Genomic DNA, 18,057 nt, shown 5'->3' on the forward strand with positions numbered 1-18,057 from the left:
TGGAAAGTGCTCTGCCTGGGTTTCCATTTCTGACACACTCACATCAGATTTTTAGTGGAAGAAAGCTAGAGGCAAGAGGACTTGGTTCCATTGCATATCTGCTGCATTAAGGATGGTAAAGGTAGTCTTATGTACATCCAAGGTCGATGTCGTGCCATGTTCATTTTTACATTGATAAGAGACATATTTATTGCTTTATGCCATTCATTCTCATCATAAATAACTTTTTGATTTATAAGTCTTCTTAATGGTGGCAATTGCAAGCTAGCACTGTTTCATCTGCAAATTTTATATGGTATTCTAAGAAAACATTGTAATAATTTGTTTTCTGTTTCTCACAATTCAGAAATACAGCAAGTTCAGCGAACAGAGTGAAGTGTGATGCCAAGCCATCCAATGTGGACAGTTTAACCAGCTCATATGCAGAATGAACTACACCACGGTTTCTCTTTAACTTTTTTTGTTTTTTCCTCCAGGAGATATCATAGATGCTACTTTCTGTGCCATATGTTTAGTACACTCAGTAGTGACAGATCTGCCATTCAGAAGAAAAGATCTTTTGTTCCTATAGTTGATCTGCCGTGTTTTTTATAATATTCTTATACACTTTTATAGACAAGTTATTAGAAAGCAGATGTTGGATACTGACTGTGTTTATCAGATATATTCTTTTAGATATCTTCTATTGTAAATTTTAGTTGTAATACGCATCCATAGTTTTGTGCATGGAATAATGAGACCATAGGATTTCTTAAAAGCAGTGTTATAATCGGTACATTATATTTGGGGAAGCCATATGCCAATGCATACTTTGTTTCTGATGGAGTTATTTACCCTTTTCGTTGTTCAAGACTGCCATTTACAGTAACAGCATCACAGCACAGATAACATATCCTTACATTTTTTGTACTTGGTTATTGTAGGATTTTTTTATGCCTTCCAAGGTCAGTGGAAGCGCTATTTGTTCAAAGAAGGCATATGAATATTGGTTGGATTGTCTCCCTCTCTAGTAGATGTCAGGAGTTGTTATAATGGTTTGCTGTATTTTCAGTGCCACACATATTCTTTATCTTAGATTGAAGAGGAAAATCTGGTCATGTTTTTCCAAAACTTTTTGTTGTTTTCAGCACTGAGTAGTCTGCATTTCCAGCTTGAGCTGTAATTGGTTAGTGCTGGAATTTGATCGTGTAAGAAGTTTTGTTCGTTGTCCAAGTGTCCAAAGTGTTAAATGGATGTTTTGAAACAGGCATTAGATCAAGGACCTTCCTGTAGCACAGGATTGTTTAAGAATGTGTTTAATCAGTGTAAGACTATAATTCAAATTGTTTTTATGCTGTGATTACTGCTTGACTGTCTCTCGGGGTAGAATCAGGAATGAAATACATTTCTTACCTTTTAACTCTGAATTTGCTTATATTCCAACTCTGGCTTTTGGGATACTCATGATATTCCTGTAATATATTTTATTTTATACAATTAACTTATTTTTCATATTATTTTTGAGACTATAGATTGTCAATTAGCTTCTCTTTCTGGCAAGTGTCCACAACAATCGTATCTCAGCAGTACAGAGCATCATGGCATGTATGATGGCAGGTAGAAGATGGGCAGCAAAGGAAGCTGCACAATTGCTTCTAAAATATTAGTACTGAGTTTGAGCATTTTCAGACCAGAGCTGCTTGACAGAGCAACTGTTACTAGGTGAGGGATCATAATCTATTTTTTTACCAGTAATCTAGGAAGGCAAATTACTTCAGTGTTGATTTAGTTTCCCCCCCCACCCCCCCTTTTTTTTCCCCCTCAAATATCCCTCTCAGTTGTTAACATTTACAAAACTCCATGGCTGACTGTCACTCATCTTCAGCTGACTGCCAGGAAATCACTGATCTCTCTGCTTGTAGGCTGTGAGATACTGAGTGTCTCATCCATGTGACTTTCTGCAAATCTCTGCTGATAATATGTTTGCTCCACCAACTGACCAACAGCTGCCTGATTCTTTGTGAAGATTCAAGGAAGCACATAAAACATTTTAGTTTTGGAGTTTAGTATTAATTTCAGCCTGATAAGGAGTTTAGTAACAACTTCAATGCTTTTCTGTATAGACTGTCCACTGACTTCCCTCAAGCTCATTAAGAAGTATTAGACTGTAGATAGGTAGGAGTGTACCCCAAATCTCTAATTAGCTACACCATGTATGGCATCGATTTATGCCAGGGGAGGTTCAGGCTGGATGTTATGAAATACTGATTTTCCAAAAGAGTGATGAGGCAGTGGAATGGACTGCCCAGGGAGGTGGTGGAGTCACCAACCCTGGAGGTGTTCAAGGAACGTTTGGACGTTGTGTTGAGGGACACGGTCTAGGGAGAACTATTGATGATTGGTGGATGGTTGGACTGGATGATCTTGGGGGTCTTTTCCAATCTTGGTGTGTTTATGATTCTATCATTCTGTGTTTGTTCTGAGTCAGGAGGGGAAGTGAGCCAAACACATTCTGCAGCAAAGGGATTGCACAGAGCAGTTAGCATTAAAATGCCCTAGTATTGCTCTAAAAACTGAGATAAAATACAGCCACTAAGAATAAGGGAGTGTTGTTATTCTGCTCTCTTGATACAGATATTCATTTTTGTATATTCTAGATTTATTTACCTGGATAATCATAGGGACAATTCAGAGGAATGCAGAAGTTTTTAAATTGTGCTTGTATGCCTAAGGCTGAGCAGCATTACAAGATCCTGGTCCTGAGAAGTGCTGAGTTCCCTGGCTTCCTGCTGGTTTTGAAGGTTTGAGAGGCTTGAGGAAGTATCTCCTCTCCTAACGTGCTGATCTGCATGGTTTCAATTAACAAAGCCAACAAGGGCTCTGGGCACTAAGAAATTCTGAAAGTCTAGCTGTTCATTCTGCTTCCTGTATGTGTACTCCATGCTCACATTTTGTATTCCTTAAATCAAAATGTACAAATCATCTACATTATGAAAATCCATGTTTCAGTGTTGCACGTTTTGGTATATATTGCACTTTATAGGAAAACATTAAGATGTTATTTTCAAGAGATGCTCAATACCTTCACTGATTTCATTTGCTTGACGTGTTTAGGAATTTTCAGCTATTTTTAGAAATTAATCCTAAGTGAGTGTTAGATATTACATTATGCAAATGAAGAGTTTTCCCTCAAATTTAAGATGTACTAATTGGAATATGTTAAAATAGGGATCTGATCATATGCTTCCTGCAGAATTTGTGTTTCACACATTCCAAAACAAAGCAATCAATGAGGAAAAAAAACTGAGTACAAACTGATGTAAAGAAATGAACATAGTGACAATTACAAATTAGGCATAAAATATGTAATAAGGAAAAGACTGTTAACATTATATTTATGCAAATTAAATGTTTCTAATTCTCATCATATGTCTTTCTTTTTAAAGGTTATTTGCCCTGATTCTATGATTCAAGTGTCACAAGGTCTGATTTTGGCTGCTTTGACATAATTTATTTGACAGCTCTGTGTGCCATAAATATATAATGTAACGAGGAAAGGTATCTGCACTGTTGAATGAAAACATTAATGCGTCAATACTGTGTGTGAATACTGTTTGACATTTACTGGTTACAAAAATAAAATACACAGTATGCCTTGAAAATATGGCACTCCTATTTTTGGAAGAGATTTTCTTTGTCTACAGAAAGTAGCATCTCATAAATAAATGAATGAGTGCACTTCCAGAGTGGATGCTAAATGGTGCTTTCATCATGAAGATGGATTTTCAGTAAAGATCACATAATCTGCATGTTTCCATATGTTTTACAATGCATTTGATTTTTATTTTGATTTTTTTTTCATGTTTCAGCATTGAATATTAGCATACACAGCAATAAATTTATGTGGAAACAAACTGCAGTAATTCACATGTGGAAGGAGGAAACCATCCTCATTACTACAATACTTAACAGCTTTTTTTTTTTTTTTTTTTAACTACACATTTTACTAAGTGGTCTGTAATGAGATACCTTGCTTTCTTGAGACCTGAGCATTGGATCTTACGAATGAGATAAATTACATTATATTCAGAAGTTTGGCTTCCTCACATTTCTTATTATAGCATCTAGCAGTGACTCTTACCTCCATGAGGGGTACAGAAATCTCAGAGCAATATTCCCAATACTTCCTCTTTGTATATACTGCAATTTGAACATCTTTTGCATTTACAGACTGATGGTATATAAAAGTCTGTGGCCTTCCCCAGTGCTGGTGAAATTATAGGTAAATTCTTTCACATCCCTGATGACTGTGATAGCATTAATGAGAAAGAAATTGACATTCCCTTATAACTTTGGCCTTGAAAGCAGCAGCTTAATTTTTCATGTCTGGAAATTTATAAAAGTATTTGCCTCTGCCAACATTAATGCACCATCCACATTTTTGACTTTACACTGGTGTGCAAAGCATAAATGACTTCCAATGCCACAAATTCATAGAGGCTATTTTCTAGACCTACACTACTTGATGACACCCACAAAATGGTGAAGAAACCACTCTGGAGTGAGACGTCTGAGAAGAACTGAGGGAGTGAATCATACTGCTGCACGGGTGGTTGTAAATGTCTGTGTTATCCCTCTGACAGACTCGGCGATTGTAAACGCTTTGTATCCCCACTGTGCTTTAAAAATGCAACCAGAACTTAAGAATCCCATAAAACTCCACAGTGCTGAATTAAACTGCACCCTTTACAGTCACCCAAATCCCACTGTCTCCCAGTAACTACGTAGTCTTATATTCTGTGTGAGAAGGAGTTACTTGTAGTTGAGAGATTTTGGAGATCGCTGTTTTTGCACATTTTTTGCTTTGTTGAGTAAATCAAAGACTATATAAACAAAACCATGAACAAATTAAGATGATGCCCACAGATCCTGTGATATGGTTAAAAATGTTTGTTGCTCATCAGTTCAGGACAAAAGGTCTCTGTTAGTCCACAAAGTGCCAGGAGCGTCACAGAATGACTCCTAACAGCTCTCATTTAGTTACAGATTTGGACAGCTTGTAGCTTCTGAGGAGACCAAACCAGCAAACTGGTTGAAAGAGCCAAAGTTTTTAGAAACATGAGGAGACAGGAAAGAACATGTTCCATCAAAGAGGTGCTTTTTGTGTGTATGTGTATGTCATCTGGTAACCTTATTTTATAATCTCAGAGAATCATCTTTAAATCAAACCCATGACTTCTAGGGACTTGACTTGATTTCTCAAACATTCAAAGCCTGAACAGGCTATAGTAATTATAGCAACAATTCATCTGTGGTAGAGTAAGGATGGAGATAGTGTTGGGAAATGGGAAGCAGTATTACCTAAGCAGCAGCCATATGGATCCATGCTGGCAAACATCACACACCTCCTCTTGCTATCACATGTCCTCTTGCTGATTTGGTCCTCCACAAGTACAGGCCTTCATACAGACTTGCTCCTCGAGCCTATTCCATCAGTAAACTGCTGGGCATCCTGTGTCATCTCTGTGATAAAGGAAGAAGTACAATATTTACTAATCCCATACTTTTGAGGAGGACTGTCTGCATACATCACATATCAGATGCCAAACATCATGCTTGCCTTAGGGCCCATCTCAACTGGATCATCAGTAGTCAGTACAGTAATTAGCTGTAATGTCTTTAGCTTTTTTTTCCATTCTGCTTATGCAAACCTGCTGATTCTACATCTCTATTACTAAAGGCCTCTTCTAATATATTTTTTGAAATGACATAATGACATTTCCTATCCAACAAAATTTGGCAGTCACAGTCCTGTACTCGATATATACTCCAGTGTAGTACTGAAGTACAAACTAATAATTTCAAACATGCTTTCCATTTTCTTTCAGGTTCCTTCTTCAACTGTCTGCAACTCATTTTAAATTTTAGAATTTCACTCTGTTTTAGCTTGGTCCCTATAGCCAAATTCTTAATTTAGAGAACCTCCATAAGAGAAGACATGTTTTGATAGAATGAGAGCAATCCTAACTGATAAGAGAAAAAAATAAAGCTCTTTTTTTGATCTTGCAACATTTCCGGATTTCTAACAGGTTTTGGAATATTACATTTGCAATCTGCATTTTCTTTTTATTTTCAGCAGTAAATCTGTGTTTAAATCTTCCAATCGTATTTCATGTTCATTGCTGGCCTGATTCTGTTGTTGCCTCCACTTCACATATCTCCAGTATGCCTAATGTCTTCAATTCCTAACCCCATGAAATGGAGATGATGGTGACTGTAAGGGACCCACGACACACTGCAGACCAGGAGATTGCAGTCTTTGCTTGTTCCCCTTTCTTTTGTCCTCTCTCCTACAGTCTCCTCTGCACCTTGAGTAGCCCAAATGCTTTTGGGTGCAACAGTAGCTGCAGCACAACTGCAACAGTGCAGATGCAAAGCCAGAGACCAGGCTGAGATGCAGCTGGACTGTGGGATTGTGCAGGACTTGGGACAAGGAGGAGGCAGTGGAGTGTGGGAAGAGACCAGATGGGAGAAGAAATATCAAGGGAATGGGAGCGTGTGATATTGTGCATAAGTGAAAAGGCTGACAAGCATGTTGGGCAGCTGGGATGTCAGGCTGTATAGAGATACTGGGTGAGGGAGAGGTAGATGATAAAAATTTGAACCATTTGCTATTGTCAGACTCTTGGTCAGCAGGAAAGTTAATTTTCTGCAGAGAAGCCACTTGCCTCACAGAGGAATAGTTTCCTCACACTGCCATAGATCCTGCTAATGTAGTTTTTAAAACCTTTTAATTTCTTTGCAGCAATAAAAGTAGTTGGTGTGGTGTGTTATTGTGTTTTGTTTTTTGTGTTTGTTTTTTTTTTTCCCTAGAGTAAGATTTCATAGAGTAAGACTAATTGCAGCTTTTAAAGGTGTTTCAACCGTCACTGCATTAAGTACATATACAAGAATACTCACATCTGCCTCCTTCCAACCTCACAAGAGTACACCTTTTCAGACAGACAGGTGGTCCATAAGGAGGAACAGGTGTATCCTGAGCATTACCACCTCTGTATTGTGGACAGTCATTGCAAACACCGTGCTCAAAGCACTTCAATCATTTCTCCATCAGTGTTGCTATTCAGGTACTTCATCAGGAACCAGCAGGGGTAATAGCAGGCACAGTTCATGGCATGTTTCCAAGAAAACTTTGGATAGAAATAGGAGTGTGCTGACTAAAGGAGAGAAAGGTAAAGGAGAAATATTTTCAGTAATGTGATTAATTCACAGCTAGGATAAGAGACCTAGACAGTCAGTCAGGGCCAGTCAGCAGTTAGCCACAAGCAATGTTGACAGTGTTTAGTGTGGACCTGTCACCCTGTGCCTTGGTTTGTGCTACCGAGCATGGAGCGCAACAACAGAGTGCTGCAGAGAGATGCCTTCAGCCCACCTGTGCAGATGCAGGCATGGTGCAGAGGACAGCATAACTAATTTAACACAGAGGAAACACAGCGTATCTGGAGGCCTTTCAGCCTTACTGATAAGGGTAAAGACAACCATGTAGTTTGGATGACTGCCAAACCTACATTCTTCCTGATCCTCAGCTAATAAAGGTAACATCCTGCCCACCTGGGCTGTGTGTATGTAAGTGTGAGAGCTTAAACTAGGAGCTGACAGAACAGGAAAATCTGCCTCAAAACTACTGTACCCAGGTCTGGGCTTCCCAGTATTAGAGATATGGGTGTGTTCAAGGGAGTCTGTTGAATTCCATGAGTACATAAGAGGAGAGTCAGATGGAGTTGGGGCTGTTCAGTGTAAAAAAAACAAGGCTCAGGGGGATCGCATCCATGTATATATATATGCCTGATGTGTGGAGCAGAGAAGTAGGTGCCAGGTTCTTCTCAATGCTGCCCAGACACATAATAAGCTCAGGTGAAGTTCCTGGGTTCTGATCTTTGAAGTGGGGATTCAATGTTAAATATAAAAAATATTCTGGGAAGAGAGATTGGTGTCCCAGCACCTCCCATTCATGTAACTTCTCCAGACAATAAAACAGTCTTTCCTCCTTGTCCAAACTTCTCAAGTTAGGCTTCAACTTTTCCTGCCATAGCTTTAGTAGAAAGTATCCTCACCAACTATCAGACAGGGTATTCACCTGAAGGAAAAAGGTAAATTTGAATCATATAATCTCAAGAGGGAGCTAGTTTCTGGATTTCTCATGCCATTTGGTAACAACTAGGCTACTGTACTGAAGGAGCTGCCCTAGATTATGTCTGAAAATAAAACCACTTCTGTGTTTTGTTAGCTCTGCTGCCAAAATTGTGGAAACCATGAAAGACAGAGGGGGAACAACTTTACACCTGTGTCAGGCATAAAAAATGTTCATTGTTGCCTGGCTTGGGAAGCAGAGGGATAACTGGTGACACCAGAGCTGCCGGTTGGGCACCATGTGAAGCCATAGTATCCTAGTGCTGCTGTGCCCATCAAGGCCAGGAGCATCTGCCAAAACATTTACCAGGGACTGGAGATGCTGCCTCTGCCTGAGTAAGTATCAAAAAGGATATTCCAATGTAAATATTATTTCCTTTAGCAAGTACCAGCAAAAAATAAGTGATGTTTGATTGTGTGCAGTGTAAAGTATGGCTGTACCAGTTGTTTCTTCCCCATGGAAAGGAGAGGATAAGTTTTGATGGTAGTCAAGCTCATGTTTTTTATTTTCTACAATTTCTCAGCAATGTAAATTCAAGATAGGCCCTTACCGCTATATTAACACAGATTTTTATGTGTCAATTAACAAATAAATTCATTATGAAAACTCATTTAGGAAAAGGATGACACCAGACAGAGCCTTGAGGAAGCTGAGCAGTGCCGGGATGCAACATCTGCTCCATCAAATTGCTCTCAGACGCTGCTGTTCCTCGCCTGTTCACTGCTGCGCGGCAGCATCTCAAGCAGCCCTGTACCTCCGCAGGACATACAAGTTCGGACACAGACCCACAAAGGCCAAACATCTTCTTTTATTCTCCCAGGCTAAAGGATGTTGTCAAGAAACAACACAACACTTTGACATGGAGAAAAAACAATCTGAACAAACTACATGCCATGTTGATTTGCCAAGTGATGTTTACTTTCATTGATTTATTTACTGTTAATCTGACATCCATCTCAAGTACTGAATCTACCTTTGCAGCTCCAATATTTGCTACATTATGAAACTCACTTTGCAACTTAGCTAATGCAAAAATGCCTCCCATTACTAGCGGTGGTGCTTCGCATGACATAACAGAAACCGACTCAGAAAGTAGCATATGCTGTTATCACCCATAATAGATCAGCCACATCTCAAAGACTGGAAGCCAAAATTGCCATTTGGCATGTCTGGAAATTCAAATATGCCGTCTGTCCCAAGTTGAAAATTAATGGAATTTTGTCTACTTTATATAGTTATATATCAAAGGCATTGCTTTCACTGTTGCCATAAATGATTTTTCATTTAGTATTTGTATTATAGTAACTCTCCATGGGTATTTAATGTTGTTGCTGAGCTCATCAGGCTGCAATTTGTAAAACAAATGCCTTTCTGCCTTTCTGCAGCTTGTTTCCTCCACATCTAAATTCAGTGTTTCCAGAACACAGAACCGTGAGGTTGCAAGAACACCTTTCTGTCCCAAAGCAGGACACAATAATCCACCATCAACATTTATTTGCTAATTTAAGTGTCAAGAAATGCCAACATATTAAATGTCCATATGCATATCTCAGTCTATATATTTGTATATGTACAAATATATATTTGTGTATTACAAAAAAAAAATCCTCCATGTGGGCTGGTGTTGTTTAACTTTGGTTTTAAGGACTTACAATTCAGAAAAGGGCAATTACAGAGGAGGAATCTTATCTGCACACTTTCTGAAGAGAAATCTCCCAGAGAGCAGCCAGATTTCCATGCATACGCATGGCAGGATATCCTGCCATCCTGCCATATCCTTTCACAAATAGCTCATTTCCACACCTGTAGCTGTGGCACTTCTTCAGCCAGCATGAAAACTCCTTTTGAGGGTATGTTGTTTTGTTGTTTTTTTGCCCAGTGAGATTCATGGCCATTTTGTCAGTCTGCCTATGCCACTCACGTGGTTTGATGAAAGCATCTTTTCGACAGCTACAGTTTCTAAAAGGGACAAATTATGCGTCCAGTCCTGCAAGCCTGCCTGCAATGAACGCCTTTAGAAATCAGTGGAGCTTTCACATGGCAGATGGCTCCCTAGGATTGAGCTCTACATAATTTTGCGATATTTTAGATGGGGATATTTTAGTGGCTTTTTCCCTATGCATGACAGCATGAGTTGCTGGCTGCTCGAAAATGTCATCAGACCCTTTCTCATTCCACAGTGAAACCTTTGGATTATTATTATTTTTCTTTTTTCTATTGAAAAAGAAAAAAAAAATGTTTGCTTTTTGTATTGTACAGGACGTTCCTATCTGATAAAAAACAGTCCTAGAGAAAAACTGTGACAGTAAAAGGGTGGAAGGACAAAATAATCACACTATATTTCAAAACAGTCCAAAAGATAAATGAAAGAAGAGTTGTTTTTTAAAAATAATATTAAAAAAAAAGCTCCACTATTGAAAATATTTCTGTCCCTTAAAATGTTTGTGGACTCTCTTATGTATTTGATTTCATTTATGTTGTCATCTGAGTTCTTTTGAAATGCAGTAAAGGCAAGAACTCATTAGGTTGAGTCCTTTTGCACTGTCTCAAAATGGACAGTTGCTCAATAGTGAATCCAGTGGTCACTGCAGAATGAACTGCAGCCAACATACCTCCTGTAAAAACACAGGAAGGTTAAAAATATCAGTGCAAACTTGGTTCCAGAGAGAATTAATTCATTTTCTCTGGCCAGGTCTAGGTTTGCATGCAAAGAATGCAGCAAGTTAACTTGAACCAGTTTTTGTGACAGTGTAGATCCTTATCCTCAAAGCTGGTTACACTAAGGGGTTAACAAGACATATTCCCACCAGCTATCCTAGTGCTTGAAATGTCCTTGCATGCCCAACAGATGTTTAAGTTCAAGAGACCAGTTAGTGAGAAAAGCAAAGGCTGTCTGGCTCCTTGGGCAATCTATCAAATGACATGAGAGCCCTATTCAGACAGTTTACATTTCCCAGCATGTCATTTCCATTGCATCCGTATCTATGACTTACAGGCTCTGACTACTATGTTGCCAACGATTTCCTAAATGTAGGTATAATTCTAAGCATCTATATCCAAGTTATAGATGAATATAAGTAGTCTTATTACATTTCAGTCCTCCCTAGACTTAGTAGTCTGTAATGTCATTAACAACAAACAGAACTACACACATCCCAAGTATTTTCTTCATTCTCGTCTTGTGAATAATTACAATTATTCCTTTCCATTCTTTCTACTTGTTTTCATTAGGCATTCATTCTTTAACCCTTCTGTGCTGAATACTATGATGAGTATACAACAATTAATGCAACTTCCTCGTTTCCTTCTTTATACCACTGCACAATCAATATCATCAGCTGATCCCTGGAGACAGGAACTGACAGTTTACTTTCCTTGCCACTCCTGGCTGAACAGTCATCTGGCTTTCCAGAACATAAGACACTGTAAATTACAGAAAAATTGCGTCTTTACTTAAAAATGTGGTCATAACAGCAATTTTAACAGCAGGTATCTTTGATTACAGCCCTTCGTTGTTTGTATAATAAACACTTCAGGATTTGAATGCAGCCTATGGATGATTTTGTTGTTCGTTGTTGTTCAGTATGGTTTTTAACCACTGAACAAACAATACTCTGAGCCAAACTCTGCATTAGAAAAGTCTGAAGGTTTGGGGGAGCATTCAGAATCCAACCTCAGGCTTCATGGGAATCTCACATGCTGCCTAGCCTGAGTCTGGAAGTACAAACGAGTAAAAGCATCCTTCATGGTTTCATCTGTTGAAGATCCTTAATGCTAGAAGTCCTTTGGTGTAACTTACATCAAAATCCAGCCACAGAAAAGTGAAAACAGGGTAAATTTGTTATCAGACGTAAAATTTTTTTGAATTGTGAGAATTTTATAAAAAATGATTTTGTGGGGCTACCTCTGGAATAATGGCAGTGAGGCTTGTCTTCAGGCCAGCAATTGAGAGGAGCCAGACCTTGCAATGACAGAAACAGCAGAGCATTCCCAAGAATCAATCTTTATCAACATGACAGAGATCAGATCTTTGGTTATCAAAAAACATCACTGAAGAACTGCTGGATTCATGCAATGACCCCTCCCCTGAAATTTTGTTGAGCCTGAGATATTCCCTGCCATAGCGAGGAGGTGAATTCTGATAGTACCCTGCAGCATAATAAACTAGAGATGGTTACAGAGGGGTTAAGTATGTCAGAAGAAATTAATCCTTACATTTTAATCTAGTTTCACACACTTTCAGGATGGATTTGGGGGAAAAAGCTGCTGTTTTTTCACAATAAGAACAGACACACAAAGAAAACCTTTCTCCACTAGTGAAATTGGTTCAGCAAGTAACAGAAACATGCATATAAAATTGCTTTTGCTTACCATTAACAGAACATGTATTTGGATTTATTTTTTTTTTTAGATTTTCTGAGGTTTTTTTTTGTTTGGTTGGTTGCTTGTGTTTTTTGTTTGTTTATTTTGCTGGGTTTTGTTGCATCATTAATTAAAAGGCTCAACATGCTTGAATTCTTTTAATAAATCTTACATGTTAATTGCAAAGTAATTTTCACTACAGAAAACATTTTGATAGCAAATTGTCAATTCCGTCTGTTGTAAATGAGAAAGAAACCCTTCCACATTGGTGAAGAATAACAATGATGCAAATGAAATTACAATGTCCTGGGGAAAAATGAGTTTAATTTATGGGAGGTAAGAACCACACTGCCTTTTCTGCTGAAATTCTGAGCTGCATCTGATATTTTGGATGTTTACAGGATCCAAATTTTAATTTATAGAATCATAATATGGCCTGGGTTGAAAAGAACCATAATGATCATCTAGTTTCAACCCCTCTGCTATGTGCAGAGTTGCCAACCAGTAGACCAGATAGAATCATAAGAATTCGGAATTCAGAAGACAGAGCTGTAATGACCAGAAGTTCTATGTTGTTTTGTTTTCAAGTTTTTTTGCATTCCAGGATATGCCAACAAAGGTGGGCTTGTGAAGGGCTGGCACCTCCCAGTACTTTAATGCTGATTCCTGAACATTAACTAAAGTGGGAAGATTGTGTTTCTTCATTTATTTTTCATATTTCAACCATGGTAAACAAGAAACCTAGCCAACTTAAATGCATATTTAAAGCACACTCAATATTTTAAAATAATTTTTCATAATCAATTTCTACGCTTAAATACTTCTAATATCTGAAGAATGGGTATTTACAGACACTATTCTTCATTGGTACCAAGTCTGAAGTACATGCAGCTGTGCTTGGAAACATTTCAAGAATAAATGAAAAATAAAAATACTCTCAATCTAAGAACAGCAACAAAGCAACCCGATTCCTTCAACCATTTACAGCAATGTTTTTAACAATAATGTTGAATACACAGTTTATGCATTATATGCATTATTGTAGAATTGCAATTAGTATCACTGAGCTCATTAAATGAAGAGTATTAAGGAGATACTCGCTAAAAACTGCTTGCATTTTATTTGTGTTTGAAAACATTTGTAAAAAGCAGAATTGAAACTGAATAATGGACTGTATGCGAATGTCACCACCTGACCAGGCTCATGTTTTGCTGCTTGAAACCAATTTTATAGAAGAGCTTACAGTTTCATTATTCTCAAGATATTAAATATGTTTTTGAAAAAATGTATTTGAAAAAAAAAGTCAAATCAAGATTTATTTTATTTTATCCTTATTTCTCCTATTCAAATCCTTTGTTAATTAAATTATATGTAACGCGTGTTTTGATATAACATAACATCCAAACACAGTATCTAGCATAATAACTGGATATACAGAATTTTTACAATCTTAAGTTGAAGATTTTTTATCTTTTCAGAATTATGATATTGAGATCAGAGTGAAAAAGAATGTTGTTGAAATAAGTTACTTTAATAAGCATGTTAACACTCTCTGGAATTTTTATTTTCTGGGAAATGCTGGAATTTTGGCTCACCATTTCAATTAATTCAGAGAAGGGAAAAAAACCAACCAACCAAACAAACAAACAAAAAACCAGAAAATATTGCTCAAAATGGAGCAGAACTGCATAATAAATTGAGAAGATGTGTTCCAAACAGTATGAAAAGGGAGGATGGAAAACCTTGGTCTGTGAGGTTGTACTATGCATGAGGACTGATATTACTTATAATATTAACAAATCTGCATATATTAAGTGAAAAAAAGGATTTTGACATGACAGTTAAAATAGTTAGGGATTCATCCTCTGTACTGCTTTATCTTGCAGTATATACTTATCATTTTTATGAGGACACATAATTTACACCTAATCTTTACTTGACCCAATCCACTAAAGCTGAAGTGCTATCATCAATTCAAGTCAGTTTATACAAAGAATCTTTTCACCAACAATGTGCTGCTCCAACACAATAATTTAACAAAGGCCCAACATAAAAGATTTAGTAGTGTTTGTTTGTTGTTTTTTTGTTTTTGTTTTTTTTTTAAGATTTTTTATATATATATATAATTTCATGCATTTATATAGTTTTATCTACTTCACTCTCCTTTGCATACCTTCATAGAATAATAATAGAATGGCTTGGGTCGGCAATGACCTTAAAGATCAAGTTCCAACTCCCCTGCCATGGACATGGCTGCCACCCACTGGATTAGGCTGTCCAGGCCCCCATACAACCTGGCCATCAATGCCTCCAGGGATGTGGTATCCACAACTTCTCTGGGCACCATGTTCCAGCACCTCATCACTCAGAGTAAAAAATTCCTTCATAACATCTAACACAAATCTACCCTGTTTCAGTTTAAAGCCATTCCCCCTCATCCTATCACTAAATGACCACGTAAAATTTGTTTCCACTCCTGCCTATGTGCTCCCTTCAAGTACTGGAAGGCCACAATGAGGTCTCCCCAGAGCTTTCTAATCGCCAAGCTAAAAAAGCCCAGTTCCCTCAACCTTTCATTATAGAAGAGATATATCTTCGTGGTCCTCCTCAGGACCTCCTCCAACATCTCTTCTGTATCTTCAGAAGTATTTCTTCTGTACCTTGGTCCCCAGGCTTGGACACAATGCTTCAGATAGAGCCTCACAAGGGTGGATGAGCCCAGACAGCTCCTGGGACAGAATTCTTTACCCCTTATGACCCACATGGACCCAATCAGCAGCCCATCAGGACAGTGCTGAGTAAACCACTCCATGGTCAAATAAGCTAAAATTCCTGTGGTGGCACCAGCTCTTCAGCCAAGTTCTTATCAGATGTGTTTTCACAGTCCTCTCAGTATTTGTCACTGCCACTGAAGGGACAGAAGAAGACACCACTTGTACTCCCTCTCTGTTCACTAACCACTCCCATGCCCTGAGGTCCATTTTGATAGTCCTCAGTCTTCTCTCTGTGACTTCATGGCTGCTGGCTGGAACCATCAAGTAGGTGATAATAATCAGAGGAGTGAACCAGACTAGGGAGTCTCCTAGTAATGTCCCTGACCCAGGCCCCAGGGAGGCAGCATACTTCCCTATGGTTAAGGTCAGGCCAACCTATCGAGCTCTCCATTCTTCTCAGAAGGGAGATGCCTATGACAATTGCCCTTCTGCCACCATGCTGAACAGATCTTCCACCCACTCACAACTCATGCATGTGGCATTCCTACCACTGTGCAGGGGCAGCAACAGGCTCAAGCACTCCCTGCAGCAAGAGACCAAAACAGCCCCATTTCTGGGCAGGCACTTGGTCTGGGTAACTGCATTCTTTTTGGCAAGAGCTTTCTGCCTAGTGGAGACCATGGTTAGATTTGTTGTCTGGGAGGCAGCAAACAGGGGAGCCAGTTCTTCAAATGAGGAGGGCTGTTCTGCTCTCCCTGTTCAACCTGCCTGCACCAGCTGCAGCGCATACTGCTGTGTCATGCTATTACTAATGTACAACCTTCCATTTGCCCACTCTGCAGTGCTCTGGGGAGCTGTGCTCCTTGGGGCTGCCTTTATAATGGCATGGTGTAAAACCTCTGCTCCTGGCCCTGCCCTGTGACAGAATTGCTGCCACACCAAAATCAGCAGTACCCAGCAGCTCCTTGCTAACTAGAATTCAATTGCCCTGTGTTAGTGATTCCTTGCTTCATTGCAGAATGTGACCATGCCAGAGCCATTCACTAAATAGATAGGGATAGTAACCTTCTTTGTATCAATATTATTTGAGTTCTAACTACAATGGACATCGTATGAAACAACAGAGAAATCAAAGAAGGAATTAAAAATAAAACTAAAAATGGTTTCTAGGCTTTTATTTGTGGTCAGTCACCACTGTGCTACCTCTCATTTCTTTTGAGATTTGTAGCCATGAGCAGACCTGTGGCCATCAGTTTTTAATCTGCTCTTCAGGATGATAGTCTGTGGATCAATGAACTCTAGCCATAGTCCATAAAGAAACTGCAAATCTTTTTGGGATAATTTCCAGAGGACAATAATATTCACAAGAGACTTCTTTTGCCTTTCTTATCTCAAACTACAGTTTTTCATAAAAGAATGGTATCATAGCTGCCTGTTCCAACAATTGCTTCTATCATGATGCATTATTGCCAGCGAGCTAAACAATTGAAGTCATAAATCTCTGGGCTTTTAGCTATGCTTCCACTGCCCATAGAAGATCCTGAGTGAGGCAGCAGCAATCTACAGAGAGTCAAGCGACTAAATGGATGAAATGGGACAGACAAGCTTCCTCTAAGACATTGACTGGATTTTCTTGCAAGAAGACCATAGCATAAAAGAAAGTTACTTGGCAAGTTTGAAAGTATAGAGTGTGTGTTTGTCTCAGCTAATGCCCAGCAGACACTGAACTTACTGATATGAGTTGTTTCACTGACTGTATACTACCCTGAGGAAAAACACGTAAGCAGGAAATAAAAACTGCTTGCTTTCCTACTGCCCACTGACTTGGCCTTTGTTGAGAGGAAAACAGGGAGCACTACTGCACATTCCCCCCTACATTCTCCTACATGCACACTGCTGTGCAGGACTTGCAGCCAGTCTTGACCTGCCAATCTTCAATCTGCCAAAGCCAAAAGATGCTGTGTGATTTAACCCCAAGAGGCCACTGCAGTGCTGCTGGTTCTCCCCTGACAAAAAAGCTGGGCCAGTAAGCTGAGCTGAAAGAGATGCAGGCCCAGCAGTCACACGCAGCATCTCCTCCAGTACAGCTGGACAGCACAGATATCTGCAGGGCTGGCTAGAAGCCCTTGGCCCTTAAGGATGCTCATTATTACACACACACTGCTGTACCTTGAACAGGGGCATGAAAGCACAACAAGGCAGCCTACAGAACTGTTCCAAATAAACAAAAATATACAGCACTCTTAAGCATTAACTCTCCCATTAGGCTTTGTTATTTCTTTCAGAAATCTGTTGGAAATGAAACCAGCACAAACTCAAGAACAGCTTCTGATGGAGCCCTGCTATCCAAAGTGCACCACTACTGAGAAATGTGTATACTCATCTTTTCAAATTATTGTTATATACTCCATGTCAGCTGCTGCATCCTCGGGCCTCTTGAGAAAAACTTAACCTGACCATTCTTTCAGATTCTTGTAACACTCTGTGTAGAGATTCTGCATTTTAATAGGAACAGTTGAAATCTCCCCTTAGAAACATAAATGCAATTCCCACTGAAATCAATTAGGGCTGTCTTGAAGTCTAACAGTACCATAAGCTTTATTTCCGTTTATATCTTGGATGCACTTAGAGATATATTATGTGAACTGTCTAATGGAATGATGAATGATGAACCACCCAGAGAGGTGGTTGAGGCACTGTCCCTGGAGGTGTTCAAGAAACATTGAGATGTTGCACTAAGGAACATGGTTTAGTGAGGAAATATTTTTGGTAGGTGGATGGTTGGACTGGATGAGGTTGGAGGTCTTTTCC

General features: G+C 39.0%; 1 protein-coding gene across 3 annotated transcripts in view; it reads left to right on the forward strand.

The window, feature by feature from the left end:
• SLC26A7 (solute carrier family 26 member 7) overlaps positions 1–3,654 on the forward strand; it is a 78,870-nt gene extending 75,216 nt beyond the window's left edge. For all 3 annotated transcript variants that reach the window (XM_015855986.2, XM_015855987.2, XM_032442792.1), the window contains one exon: positions 347–3,654. In XM_015855986.2, the coding sequence (XP_015711472.1) occupies positions 347–375 (29 nt within the window). In that variant the 3' untranslated portion in view covers positions 376–3,654. The remainder of the gene's footprint in view (positions 1–346) is intronic.
• The last annotated feature ends 14,403 nt before the right edge of the window (positions 3,655–18,057 follow it).

This window comes from Coturnix japonica, chromosome 2 (genome assembly GCF_001577835.2).
Source record: "Coturnix japonica isolate 7356 chromosome 2, Coturnix japonica 2.1, whole genome shotgun sequence".
In the NCBI taxonomy this organism is placed as follows: domain Eukaryota; kingdom Metazoa; phylum Chordata; class Aves; order Galliformes; family Phasianidae; genus Coturnix; species Coturnix japonica.